The sequence below is a fragment of the Gordionus sp. m RMFG-2023 genome, chromosome 3 (genome assembly GCF_954871325.1).
Source record: "Gordionus sp. m RMFG-2023 chromosome 3, tfGorSpeb1-WG-v2, whole genome shotgun sequence".
In the NCBI taxonomy this organism is placed as follows: domain Eukaryota; kingdom Metazoa; phylum Nematomorpha; class Gordioida; order Chordodea; family Parachordodidae; genus Gordionus; species Gordionus sp. m RMFG-2023.
In genome coordinates, this window is record NC_088777.1 from 37,080,933 (window position 1) to 37,095,317 (window position 14,385).

Here is a 14,385-nt window from a genome sequence, read left to right on the forward strand (position 1 = left end):
TAGGACCTGCATCCAGGAGGTCAATTCTTGACGATTTGAAAGATGGGCAACCATATGCAATTATAATAGATGCATCCAGAAGTTCGAACCGAACTAGAAAACCCAGGTTTTTGTGAAAAAATTGAACCCGAACCGAACCTGAACCCCGTTTATAAGATTCAAAATCCCGAACCTAACCAGGAAATTTTATTTGAACCCGGGTTCAGTGTATTGTTTAAATTAATATAAGATATTTGTATAATTGTAAATACAAATATTAATAATTTACTTGACATTTTATAATATTTTCAAATTTCCAATTAAGTGAAGTGTTAATAAATTTCAAACAACTTAATTTTTAAATTTTTTAAAATTTATTCTCAAAAATTCCTATTGGATTGTTAATAAATTTTAAACAATTAAATTCATTAACGCCATTTATTTTTAATTTTTAACTTATTCTCAAAGATTATTAATTAGAGGAAAATGAACAAGTCAAATAAAAATTATTATATTGGATATTGTTAATTTAAAGAAATACGTCTAAATAAATTTTTTTAAATCTATACATGACTATGCTTTGTATTTTTAAATATATTTTGCCTATAAATAAAATAAAAAATTTATTTTTTATACCAAATTTATGTCTAGTTTTTTAATTATGATTTAAATATAATATAATTTTTTTTATCAATTTAAAAATTCTTAAACTCGAGCTGAACTCGGAACCAAACCCGGGTTCAAAAATATTTCACTGAACTAAACCCACTTATTTTTTTTAAACTTAAACCGAACCAGGGCAAAAATTTTGCCGGGTTCGCATCCCTGGATGCATCTAATAATGGAAATATTAAAACATTTCCATCTTCAGCTATTTCAACAAAAATAAAGGCGTTTCAATAAAACTATTTAAAAAATTTCCTGAAAAATCCAAAGACATAGTTAACCATATAATGGTAAATATAGCAGATTCAGGATTATCAATGAGTTGCATGTCCGCTTTCTGCGCTGATAATGCCTCAGTGAATTTTGGAAAACCAGAGTTTATTTACATAATTGAGGCAGCACAATGTTCAATACCAATTAGCTATATATGCCATATACTACATAATCAATGTATTGTCTGTGGATGTCGAAATAATTGTAATGTTTTAACGAATTTTATTCATCAACTAAAAGAGTTAATGAATTAAAAGTTGATGGAGTGGTCTGACTTGGAATGGTGAGTTATTGCGACATGTTCCTATTAGATGGTTATCATTAATACCCGCTATCGATAGAATTTTAAAATTTTACGAACCTTTAAAAAAATATTTCTTTAATAAAGCTTATAAAAGCTCTCCTAATATTTAAAAAAATATTTCTTTAATAAAGCTTATAAAAGCTCTCCTAATATTTTGAAAAATTTTTTCGAGAATGAAATGGCAGAGGCATATTTAGGAATAATTTCACATGAAGGATACTATATGCTATTAATATGCAGTTGCAATCAGAAGAATATTTTTCATAAAGGTTCACAAAATTATGCTGCTGTGTTCATCTTTTAAAAATTGACAATAAATTTTATGGCGCTATTGGTAAAAATATCATATTCAAATATTACTCTAATGTATTTTTAAATGAAACAAATTTATAATATTTGCAATCAAAATTTGATTTTAATAACTTATTTACAAATGTATAGATATTATGACCTTATTACAGAAACCATCAATTGGTGGTTTTTGTAATTTAATAAATATATTAAAAATACCGATAGACATTGATGTCTTGTTGAGGAGATTGAATTTTTTATGATTCTCCAGAATATTCAAAGATAGATGGTCTAAAAGCAGAGGAGAAATGGGTGGAATTTTTTCGTAATAATGATAAATCCCCATACTTGGGAAAAAATATGCGAATGTTTTCTCCTTACCTCATTTTAATGCCTCATCGGAGTGCATTTTTAGCATGATGGGGACTGCCTGGAGAAAGGAGAGAAATCAGATTGCTCTAACAACATTAGAGGCACAGCTAATGTTTAAACTAATTATAATATGTCAAGCCAGCAATTTTAAAAATATCTCTATAACAACGGTAAATATTTAGTTCCATTATTTAAATCTTAAATAAAATATAATTAATATTATAACTACAAACTATCTAATTTTTCATATTATTTTTGTATTTTATAAAACCTTATTTATACATTCGCATAAAATAAATATATTTTTTACATTGTAAAATTAAAATCGTTTATTTTCTTAGAAAATTTTATCTTGTTTACATTCTTTTATATTTGAAAAAGAACGTTGGTTTTTTTTATAAAACTAATATATTTTAATAAATAAAGATGTTATTTCAATAATAAAATATTATTTAAAAAAAATTTCTTTCGTAAATTATATATAAATTACCATTTTAAAATATAATTATTCATGTTTTTTGGAAACTGTCCTACCTCCGTTTTTATAATTTTTTAAAGAATTATTTGTGTATCATTTCATATATTAGGAATTCAATAATGATTTTATATATAATATAAATAAAGTACTCCACTAGTTATTTTAACAATATTACCTATTTTGAAATTAAAAACGCTTCCGACTTAGTTAAAATTTATATAAAGTAGGTATAAGAATTAATAGGGGGAGAACTAAGCTAATCCACAATCCCGGCCGAAGGCCAGGACTTTGTGAGCAAAATTTTTTTTTAGCAATTTTTATATTTCTAAAGCAATTTTCATATTTCACCAGCAAAATACCAAATTTCTCCCATAATTTGAAAATTTTGACCTGGCAACCCTAGTATAGAACCAAAAATCTGCTGGGTTCCAGCAAAATATCTAACCTTTTAAATCACTTCGCCTATTCCAAAATTGATAATTTTTTTGTATATAAGAATAATTTAAGATATTGTCTGATATTTTTATTAAAACCAACGTTTGAACAATGTAGTTGGTTATGACTATTTTGAGCAGAAACAGCTAAAATATGCCATTTAAAATGTAAAGTTCGTATTTTTTTGGCACATATCCTATCTTGCATATATTTTTAGCTAAACTTAACATAAATATTTAATGAAATGAGATGACAATTACAAGAAAACAACTTATTCGTTAGTTATTAATATATTGTACATCACGGTGAAAGATTAAAGCAATACAAAATTAGAGGGGAGTTTATAGGATTTTTTTTTCAAAATTTTTATAAAAATATAAATGTGCCTGAAAATGAACATTTAATTTTTAAAATCAGCTACTCCAGTTATATCAAAAGAATTATTCAGTAAAATTGAGAATATTAATATGATAGTTCACATAGAAGAATATCCTTGCTGAAAATATTGGAAACTTAATTTTTATTTTAAAAAACGAACATATATATCTCTTTTAAATCTAATATATAAAGTAATTATAACAAGCATTGGTAAATATTATTATTATTATTATTATTATTTAACGAATTATTTAGATTTCAGGCTAGGAATGTGAATCAGACCATTTAGATTTGTTTATGTATAACAATAAAAATTTTTGACAGAAGTAAAAGCCAAATAAGTGGTATTGATGTGCCTCTGATTTTTAACTATTTAATATTTTAAAACATGTTCATAAAATACAACTTTAAATTGAACCTTGAGTTTTAAAAAAAAGAACAGTATATCCATTCTAATGCATTTCAAAATATATATGGGAGGGTTTATTTTATTCATAAACTAATATTTTGTAAAAAAATGCTATTCAGATATAAAAATATATATATATAAATTAAAAACTCATTCAATAACTATAGTAGCTCCTAAAGCAGTTAATTGTTCTTTCAATTTTTCAGCTTCATCTTTTCCCAAATCACTTTTGACAGTTTGAGGCAGGGATTCAACATATTTCTTGGCCTAAAATTATTTTTTTTTATAATTTTTTTAAAAACTTTATGAAATTGTATAATTATATATACAATCATAAAATAACCAAAATAAATGATAATACTTGATCATTTTTTAAAAAAAAATGGCAAATTTTAATATCTGCATTTTTGATAAAATTAATTTATATTCCATGTTTTGAATAATAATTATATATAATTAGTGTTGTTAAACAGCTCAATTTTTAAAAATGTATAACCCAATATTTTTTTTTCGGTCATGGGTTACTTTATTTGAATATTTACTGATATATGTTGACAAAATGTAGTAGCAAATCATTAATTTTTTTACAAGGTAAAATAAATAAAGGTGAATAGAAATAGAATTTACGGGAAAAAATAAGGGATAAAAAAAGGAAGCTAGGAATATGGAAGGTTATTCAATGGAAGAACTTAGGTAGTTGGAGCGAATAATGGCGGTAGCAAGTCTTTGGCGTAAGAAGAGGGATTCCTTAGGCTGATCGGGTTTTTCGCGAATCCGTTTGCCTAATTCTTCGAAAAAAGTTGAGCTTTGCTATCGAAGGTGGTGAGAATACAGGCGACGGGTATGAATTAGAAAGAAGGGTCTAAGGAACTATACTTTATGGTTTTTCGAAATTCTGCGAGGAAAGGGCATCGACGTTATGGTTAGATGGTGCATTTGGGTCAATGCAAATGAAGACCCAAACCAGGAGCTGACCCCTTGACCAAAGAATCAAGGACACACCAGGACGTTTTCCATCGGTTCTAAAAATTCCGGTTGGTTCAAGTCTAGATTGAATGCCTCCTGATTTGAGGGCGCGTAGTATGATGTCGTTAAATTTGGTGTGCCGTGAAAAACGGTCACGGCAAAAACGACAATGGAGACAATGTCTACCCGTACGGTCGACACTGGTTTCGCAATGTTTGCATTGGTACCGAAGAACAATTTCGCAATTGAGCCGTAGTCCAATAGCAAATCTTAGCTCGTCAGCGGAGAGCAACAAATCAAGGTTGTTGGAGGGTATGGTTTCCAGATATTCATAACCGTATCCTTAGTTCAATTGGTGAAAAACTGTGAGATCGTCGTCTTGAAGGCTCAATTTTAGGTAAGCGACGGAGCCTTCGTTGAGTGGAATATCCCAGTCTCTCTGTGGACATGAGGAGGGCCGTGGAGTATTTGGGACAACTGAATTGTCCCAAATGGTCGGGGCTTCGGCCAATAAGGGGTCAGGGAAGTTAGAAAGCTGGCTAATGGAGTCAGATGAAAGACGAGAGGCGATGAAACCACTGATGGGAAGAGTTAGAGGTGAGCGTAAGCCGATACCCCCGAGCTTGCATGAAAGTCTTGTAACCATGAATTATGGTTAAAGCGGATTTCGGTTTTTTGTTAGATGAGTGAGAGTCCGTTAGCATGGGAATGTGTTTTGATGATGGCGAGTGCCTTAGCAACCTCGTTAGGGGGACCACAGAGTATTCCGTCGTCAATGTACCAAGCGTGCAGTGAAAGATTGCAGTTGGAAGAAATGTTTTTGATCATTTCGTTGATTCCAAATGCAGAAAAGTATCGAACCCAGAGGATCGCCTTGTTGGATCCGTTCCGATGATGAAAGTGAATAGTTGTTGAATTGGAGATGAGATGGCATGGAATAGTAGGAATGGAAGAATTGAGAAAAGGTGGGGAATGAGTGGTACATTTGTGGGAGAAAGTGAGAGCGGCGAATGGAGTTGAAGGCATTAGAGATATCAATTTTAACTAGGATTTCGTTATTTGGGTTGGTTTGGAGATAGATACGAGTATGTGTGGCTATTTCGCAGCCACCTTGGATGCCGATACCTAGTTGGTGAGGTGCTAAAATTAAGGCTGCGTTGTCCTTAATTTTAGAAGATATTAGTTTAGCGACAAGACGACGAAATACGGTCCCGATTGCTATTGGGGTCATTCCATGTCAAATCAATCACTTTTCGGCCGACCCCTTTCGATTTCGATAAAAATTCGTAGGCTGGTTATATATGTTCCCATTAGATTATAAACAAAATTTTAGCGCATTAGAAACTATATTAGCGGAGATATTCGCAGTTAAAGGTCCAAAAAACGTCTTTTTTTGCTTTTTACTGATGTTAAATAATTAGTTTTTAATTTAAAACTAAATATGATCAAATATTGAATCTAATATCAATAGCCAAGTTAATAATTGATGATTATGGCGAAAACATCAAAATTAATTTTTGATAAAATATGGGTCATCTTATGATCAGTTGAAAACTTGAAATTAATATTTCGAAATGTATATGATCTCCGATTTTTAATTTTTTTAAGAATTATTATCCGTTTACTATTTTTTTAATAATTTATTCGACAATCAGTATGGCTGGGTATTTATTTAAAAAAATATTGGGATTATTATACTTTAGAAGAAATAGATGGCGCTATATATAATAGTTTTAATATGTTAAAATTTATTTTTTTATTGATTAAAAATATTTTAATGTATATATATCATACTAAATAGATTACAATGTGCATTATATATATTATTTGTAATTCAGATCATAAATTTTTAAAATCTTCACAAATTTTGCCTAATTAAGATAGTTTATAAATTAATTAAATCTTACTTCATCTAAAGGAATACAAAGCCTGACTAGCTTGTGAGATTCTTCAGGAGATAATATATATGTTCGACTGGTGGGAGTAGAAGGATTGACCAGCGAGAGAATATGAGATTTAGGCAACACTAAAATATTATCTTTCAGAGGAAATTTAAATGAGGCTGAAGGTCCACAAGGGTGTAAAAATCGGATTTTTACTTCTTCATTTGTATAACTTTTATCGATTATATATCCTAACCACCATTTATCATCATATACACATGTTATATATTCATTAATATTTTAAAATATAATTTTCTCATTTAAAAACGGAACTTGTTTTATATTATATTTTTTGGAATTAGAATATATTTTGGTTTTTAGTTTATTTTGATCAATGGGAATAATCCCATGAATTTTTTGGGTACCATGTATGGGCAGTGCAGAATTAAATCTTTTACGAAGGGCTAATTCCTCTTCGATATATTCTTGATTGGATACATATTCAAATTGAATATTAATATTTTCTTTAGCATAATTATATAATTCTAATGGTTAGGATTTGATTTTTATTTGGCCTTTGAAGACTAGCTCTGGCAACTAATCTTTTGACAGTTCCTCCGATACCGTCACATGCATTTTTGCCGTGAGCAGTGACAAAGAAATGCTATTCGGCAGGAATATTAAAATCGTATTTATGAAGGCATATGTTCAGAAAATTTTTGCGATTCTTGTATTGAGACGCGGCTTCATCCGAAAAATATATTATTTTTTATGGTTTAGAATGAAATTTGGCTGTTAAGAATTTAATGAATTTTTTTTGATAAAGGTGGACTGCACTAGTATTATGGCTTAATGATTCGGACAAAATAACAAAATTTATATTTTTTAATTCTTCTCCAGATTTATAATATGCTACAAATGGATGTATAGTGGCCTGCACATTGTTCCAATGAAATCCCTGAACTTCATCTTGTAAAATGAAGGAATAATTTTCAGAATAATCTAGAATTGTTAAAAATTCCTCATCTTTTAAATTTTCTTTGGAATTCTTCAAAAATAAACTTTGTGTTTAGCTATAAACGAGTGACGCAGTAAAATTTGAACTTTTTATAATAGATATTCGATGAAACCATCAATGGACTTTATAATAGTTTCAAGATTTGCTCTATCCACCGTGATCCATTGTTTAAACGTGACATATTCTATACGATTTCTCTGAAACAATTCGTATAATTGGCCCATAAGAGATTCTATACCAGGGCATTGATCACAATTTGTTAAATAACATTTTGGCTGAGATGGATTATAAATAATTTGCGCCAAAAGATTGTTATAAGAATTTATACAGTAATCTTCTCCTGCTGTAATTTCAGCTATTACATTTGTCATTAATTTCACATTCTGATGAATGGCGCAGACACAAACAGTGTGTGTGCCATCCAACTAAAATTCAGTTTTTTGGTCTAAGTTCGGCAAATTTAGGGAATCCAATTGATATACTTGGGTATTCTTCCTTAAACATCTTGAATATTTCTTTAAGATTATTTAATATAAATCTTTGCTAATTCTTTCTCGCCTTTAACAGATACACAATCTTTTATTCCAGGCATGAGTCGGCTTATTTCATCAGAACTATAATTTTGTTATTTTTATTGCTTAAAAAATTTTTCAAAATCTTTGAAATTTTCTTTATCTCTGGTTATTTTAATAATGTAAGATAATGACAATTTCATAACATTCTTGGTCTTAATGGGTATGACTTAGTCTGGGGAGGGGGTGGATAGGGGGTTGGGGGTAGGCCTGGTAATTAATGCGATTTTCGATTTTTCCCTTAATAATTTTTCTGCACCCCTTTAATCCTGCTTTTTTGTTCGTTTGCTAGTCCGATTTTTTAATTATTTTAATTTACAATGAAATATTAAAAAAATTATTAAAATTTTTTATCCTGCGAATATCTCAGGGGAATAAGGTTTACAAAGTTATATAATCGAATTTTATGATATATTTACATTAAAATATTTTTAATCAATAAAAAAAATGAATTTTAACATATTAAAACTATTATATATAGCGCCATCTATTTTTTTTAAAGTATAAAAATCGCAATATTTTTTTAAATAAATATCCAGCCATGCTAATTGTTAAAGAAATTATTAAAAAAATAGTAAACGGATAATATTTCTTAAAAAAATTAAAAATCGGAGATCATATACATTTCGAAATATTAATTTCAAGTTTTCAACTGACCATAAGATGACCCATATTTTAAAAAAAATTATTTTTGATGTTTTCGCCATAATTATCAATTATTAACTTAGCTATTGATATTAGATTCAATATTTGATCATAATTAGTTTTAAATTAAAAACTAATTATTTAACATCAGTAAAAAAAAAAAGCGTTTTTTGACTTTAACCCGATTATCTCCGTTAATATAGTTGCTAATGCGCTAAAATTTTGTTTATAATCTAATGGAAACATATATAACCAGTCTACAACTTTTTATCGAAATTGAAAGGGGTCGGCCGAAAATCTTGATTTTTTTGCTCATTTGACATGGAATGACCCATTGGGCGTATATCCTTATTGGGTTTTTCGAGTGCGATTAATTTAGCACCGAAAAAGAGAGGTCTGATGGACTTGGGAACGAGTCCATGTGCTATTTTATTACAAAATGTTGTTAAATTTTGTAAAATTGGGACTTGGCTGACTATGAGGGGGGATGTAAGATCCTGGAAGAAGATGGGACGAAGCCCATCGTAACCGAGAGAAGAGTCGTGATGGAAGGATAGAATAGATTTACGCACCTCAGCGGGGGTGAAATCAGTAGGGAAAATATTGGGAGGAGGGGGAGATATGAAATCAACTCTGGAGGGGTGCTTTAATTTGAGTTTGTTGAAACTTTCTTCATTACTAGTAGCAAATGAATCATCAGATGCTAGTAAACGAAGAGCGGATTTGATGTTTAGGTTGTTAATTTGTTGGAAATTAACTTTGGCTTAATTGTAGGCTGGAAAGTTTTTTGGGTTCATGAAAAGATATTGTGGTTGTGAGGGTGAGGGGATGTATAGTTGCGTCTTTGATTTGTTGGGTTAAAGATTCTGAATCTCTGGATTGGGAGGTTGGAGAGTCGTGAAGTAAAATGTGAAGAGTTTGAGCCAATGATCGAGAGAGAAGTTATTTAATAATGATTGAAGACAGTTGGAGAGGGCTTAAACTCTGGAACCTTTAGGAATTCTAGAGATAATGGGAGGTTTGTCGGATTTCAGGAAGTTGATTATGTCGCCATGAGTGGTAGGTTGGAGGGGAATAAATGTGCCTAATGTGGTTCGTATGTAGGCGTTATTGGATGGGGTGGAAGAATGGCTGTGAGTAGAAAAAATGGAAAGGGATTTAGGAAGGGGGGAGAAAGATGTTTTCCGGACTCAGGACAAATGATGCCATTGGATTTGTGTTGACCGGGTTTAGTAATTTTAAGTTTTTAGAGCATGTGGGAGTGTCCCAATATGTGGATAAGGAGAGGTTGTGAATTGAGTGAAAAGACTTGTGAAAGAGGGAAGAAATGTCAAAATAATTGTGTAGTGAATGGGGATGTGACCGAGAGTAAGAAGAAATAATCTACAGAAAATAATGTGTTGTAAAGATAAGGTTTATTAATATATTTTAGCCAAAAAAATTATGCAAGCCTAAATATTTTGCTCATAGATGAAGGAAAGACTTGGACATCATTGACAAAGTTTTAAGGTTTGTGTATTTTGGCTAAAATCTTAATTTAAAATTGGCTAAGTTAAGCTAGTTAATAATCACTATACACAATTATAATATAACCAAAAACAATGATATATTAGATCAAATCTATTTTTTTTTAAATATTGGCTCAATCTGATTAATGGCCAATATTGATTTTGATCTGACACAGCTACAAAATATTGAATAAAAACTAAATTAAATATAAATCAATGTTTTATAGAAAGTAAGATAAAAAATATATAAATACTTGAACCAGATTCATACCAGTCATCAAATTTTTGATTTCTTTAATTATACCAACTTTTTTAGTTTCATCATATTTTGTCATTTTAACTGTAAAAGCTGTTTTAGTTGAGCTTTGTGCTTCTTTGTCATTAGAGTTTGATTGCATATTTTGCTATTTTGTTAAATATGGGGAATCAGAGAAAAAATATATTTATTATTTTAATAAATTATTTAACATTAATATTCTAGAAATAATTTATCAGCAAAATGTTATTGAAATAATATTAGACTTACTGCATTCATTGCAGCTATAGACAAAGGATTGAATGAACTTGCAATATCTTGTATATTTAAAGTTTTCTTATATTATAAAAAGAATAAGATATATATTTTTAAAATTTTACTTTTAATAAGGCATTCAAATCTGCAACTTCTAAAAGATTTAAGCTAGATATTTCTTTAACCAAATCTATAATTTTTAATGAATATTGTTTTGACTCGTTATCTGAAGCAGGGATAGGAATTAAATCATTTACATTATCTGAGGTAGAAATATTTAGGGGTTCACTCAAACTAGTTTTAGTAACAGTTGAATAAAGTTTATATTTGAAGAGATTTATTTTAATAATATTTTTAAGCATTTTTAAAAAATATAAAAATTAGCGAAATTTAAGGATTGACGCGCCCGTGTAATTAGTTATAGCTGTAAATGTGATTGGGTATTTCTGAAAATGAAAATTAATTTCAGTCTTCTGCTATCAGAGGAGGAGCTATGTCGGCCTCATAGGTGCAAAGATAAAGGGAACAAGTCCGATCCTAAGGGCAAAGATGGTCTAGCGTTTATATTTGAAATGGCGGTTCAGTATCTATATAGCTATTAATTTTAGAAGGATTGACTAACTCTCAGAGTTGAGTAGGTCCTTCGGAAAGAGAATCTAAACACGGATAAATATTCTTTATAAAAAATGTATCTTAGATACAGATACTAGTATCTAATTCAAAATATCAAAAAGATACAAGATAAAAGATACTTGTATCTTTTGCTAAATAAGAGTATCTTAATTACAAGGTATCTTTATAAAATTATCACTACCAATTAAATTAAACAATTTTTATTATTTATCGGTGAAGAATATAACATACGCATATAATATGAATATTTACAACAATTAATTAAATATTTAATGACGATTTAATTATAATAATCAGGCAATTTAATATTAGTTTTAGCCTATTCATAGCATAGACAGGGAAAGGGACTAATATTTTTGGTGGAAGTTGAAAGATTAGTTTGCAAAAGAGTATTTAAAATAGATTAAATCAAATCATTATTTTGTAAGATAATCAATTTTTCAAATAATTTATCATTAAGCTTTTGCTGGTTCGGCTTATTTAACATTCCAAAAGGAAATATCCTTTCAACTGGACTGATGAAGCTATTCCAGTATTATATTTAAAAAATAAATCATTAATGGAAGGATAGTAATTAAGCATTTCTAATGTATTTCAACGGTCTTTAATATAATTTAAACTTCCAACTCTATTACTTGTATTATTGAACTCAGCAACATCACCAAAGGAAAATTAATCATCATTTTTATTAGATGTTAAATCTATTGGTGTTACAGTTTGGTACTACATTTAGGGCTTCTTTAATAATATATTTTGAATATATTTTTTTTTATCATCCGACTCAATCCTTAGGTTCTTAAAATATGGATGTGATAATGATGATGTCAAAGAGCCTCATTATATTCATTATCCAGCGTCTACATGAGCGGGAGGGGTAGGAACAGTTTGCATCCTATTTTTTTGAGGGGGTAGGGGTGGCGGTTTTAATGGGGGTAGGATAAATTTTTGGGGGGATTATCTATTGAATTTTGAGATGAAATAGGACAAAATTTATTGCTGTAAAAATTAATACTTTTATTATAGAACTATTATAATACAATTCATCGATTAAATCTATATATTGCAAACAATTATACATATTGTTTTCCAAATAAAACTTTCTGCTATCCTTTTAAATTACATTTAAAAGGTTTAGATATTTCAGCAAGCTCATAAAGTTATAATAATAAATTCATTGTAAATAATGGAGGATTTAATTGAATTTATTATCCAAAAAAAAAATCCTTTAGAAAATTTTTTTTTGGGTTGGGGGGGGGGGGGGGTAGGCAAAGGTTTTTGAAGGGAGTTTGCATCCAGTGAAAATCCTGTCATGTAGACGCTGTCATTATCACAGGAAAATATTTTATCTTTTGCCCATACCATCTTGGACAGCTTCTAATAATGGTAGGCAATATTTGAAACTTAAATTTTTAAGTTTACCTAATTTCCTTTTAACCAAAAAAAGAATGGGAGCTAATTCTCCATAAAATGTACCTTCCTGTCCTTGTAGTTTGTCTAATGCAATTTCTACAAGCTTAAAACCTTACAATATTTCTCATTATAAACAATATTTTGTTCTTTAAATATCGAACATTAACTGTTATAATAAATTTATATGTGATTTATATAAGCTATTCTACCTGGTAAAAGTAAACCACCCTCCCCTTCGAAAAATTGGTTAATCATTTTTTGACGCCCATAAATTTTAAAAATAATTTTTATTGCATCGATCTTTAATATATAATAAAAATATAATGTAAAAAAAATATATACTTTAGAACAATTATTTTATAATTGAATGATGTATAAAGTAAGTAACTAGTTACTTTTGAAAATAACTGTAACTAATAACTAGTTACTTTTGTAAAAATGTAACTAGTTATGTTTTTGCCAATGTAACGAGTAACTGTAACTAGTTATGTTTCAAAAGTAACTAACATCACTAATAATTTAGACAAATTAGGGGAAGAGTAAGCGAAAGAATTTATAATTTTATCAATATTTAATTGTTTAAATAAATTTTTTTCCATTGATAAAATGGCTAAAATAAGAAATGGATCTTTCATGTTACTACGAAGTCTTGCTTTAACTAGTTTAATGTTACTCATGACCCTTTAGGCAGTACATGAGGTAGTAGGCATGGTTAATAAATATTTATATAAAATTGCTAAATTAGAGAAAGCAGAAAAATTTTAAAGTAGACCATAAGGTAAAATAAGCGAATAGTTTTTCCAGTCTGTATCATAAGTCTCAGAATTATCATCAGAAGAAGAAGTAGCTAAATAATGTATTAATAAAAATATTTTAATTAAATAAATTTACAATTCTCAGAGTGACAAATCTGTAGATTCTTTAACCTCTCACGTGTATTAATTATATTCCCCGTTTTGGTCATCTTATAAATATTTTGAAACTTCAACATTTCTTCAAAAATTTGCTTGAATTTAAATGGCAAAATTCACAGATATCCTCAATATCATGTGCAATTATTAATTTAGAATTTGTATTTTTTTTATTAACATTTTTGGGCATATTTTGAATTTGGAAATTTGCTAAACTTCGACCAAAAATTATTAAAATGTAATAATAGACCTCCACTAATTATTTAATTCAATATCTATTAACGAGGTTGGATCCAATATCAATCCTTCGTTATGGATGAGTGTAGTTAAAACAATAAAAGAATTCAATTTAGAAAAAAAATTTTTTTAAGTCCCCCACTCAAATTAGAAGCTGTGGTTTCCCACCCTTTGTAGTGGCCAATCTTTCCAAGATTCCTTTAGTTTGATAGTTCAGAAAGACTATCATTGATGGCACTTAAATAAATGTGGAACACACGCTATTTTGTTTATTTCATGTAAAGATAAACATTTTAAATATTCTGTTATAGCCATTATTAAAATTCATTGTCAATATCATTTAATTTTACAACATATTCAATAAATGACTTGACAAAATATTTGGGATTTCATATGTGCCTCCCAGTTCTACTCTGAAACGCCCCCCCCCCATTATAACAACCGAAAGGTTAAAAGAAGGTATCATGATCTTCAAGATCTTGTTTCATCTCAATAGTTATTTGGTC

General features: G+C 29.0%; 1 protein-coding gene across 1 annotated transcript; it reads right to left on the reverse strand.

Annotated features, from left to right (window-relative positions):
* Nucleotides 1–3,447: 3,447 nt before the first annotated feature.
* On the reverse strand, nt 3,448–11,092 carry LOC135927128 (large ribosomal subunit protein bL12m-like). The gene is made up of 4 exons (XM_065463067.1): nt 10,814–11,092; nt 10,704–10,769; nt 10,432–10,581; nt 3,448–3,852 (listed from the first exon to the last, which is right to left on the reverse strand). The coding sequence occupies exons 1-4, from the start codon at nt 11,048–11,050 to the stop codon at nt 3,736–3,738; spliced, it is 570 nt and encodes a 189-aa protein (XP_065319139.1). The 5' UTR covers nt 11,051–11,092; the 3' UTR covers nt 3,448–3,735.
* Nucleotides 11,093–14,385: the final 3,293 nt, after the last annotated feature.

Excerpts from the sequence above, each read along its gene's own strand:
- LOC135927128 (XM_065463067.1), bottom strand. The coding sequence starts at position 11,050 with ATGCTTAAAAATATTATTAAAATAAATCTCTTCAAATATAAACTTTAT. Across the intron at positions 10,582-10,703 it reads CTATAGCTGCAATGAATGCA|CAAAATATGCAATCAAACTC; the intron begins GTAAGTCTAATA and ends TTAACAAAATAG. Across the intron at positions 3,853-10,431 it reads CTGGTATGAATCTGGTTCAA|GCCAAGAAATATGTTGAATC; the intron begins GTATTTATATAT and ends AAATAATTTTAG.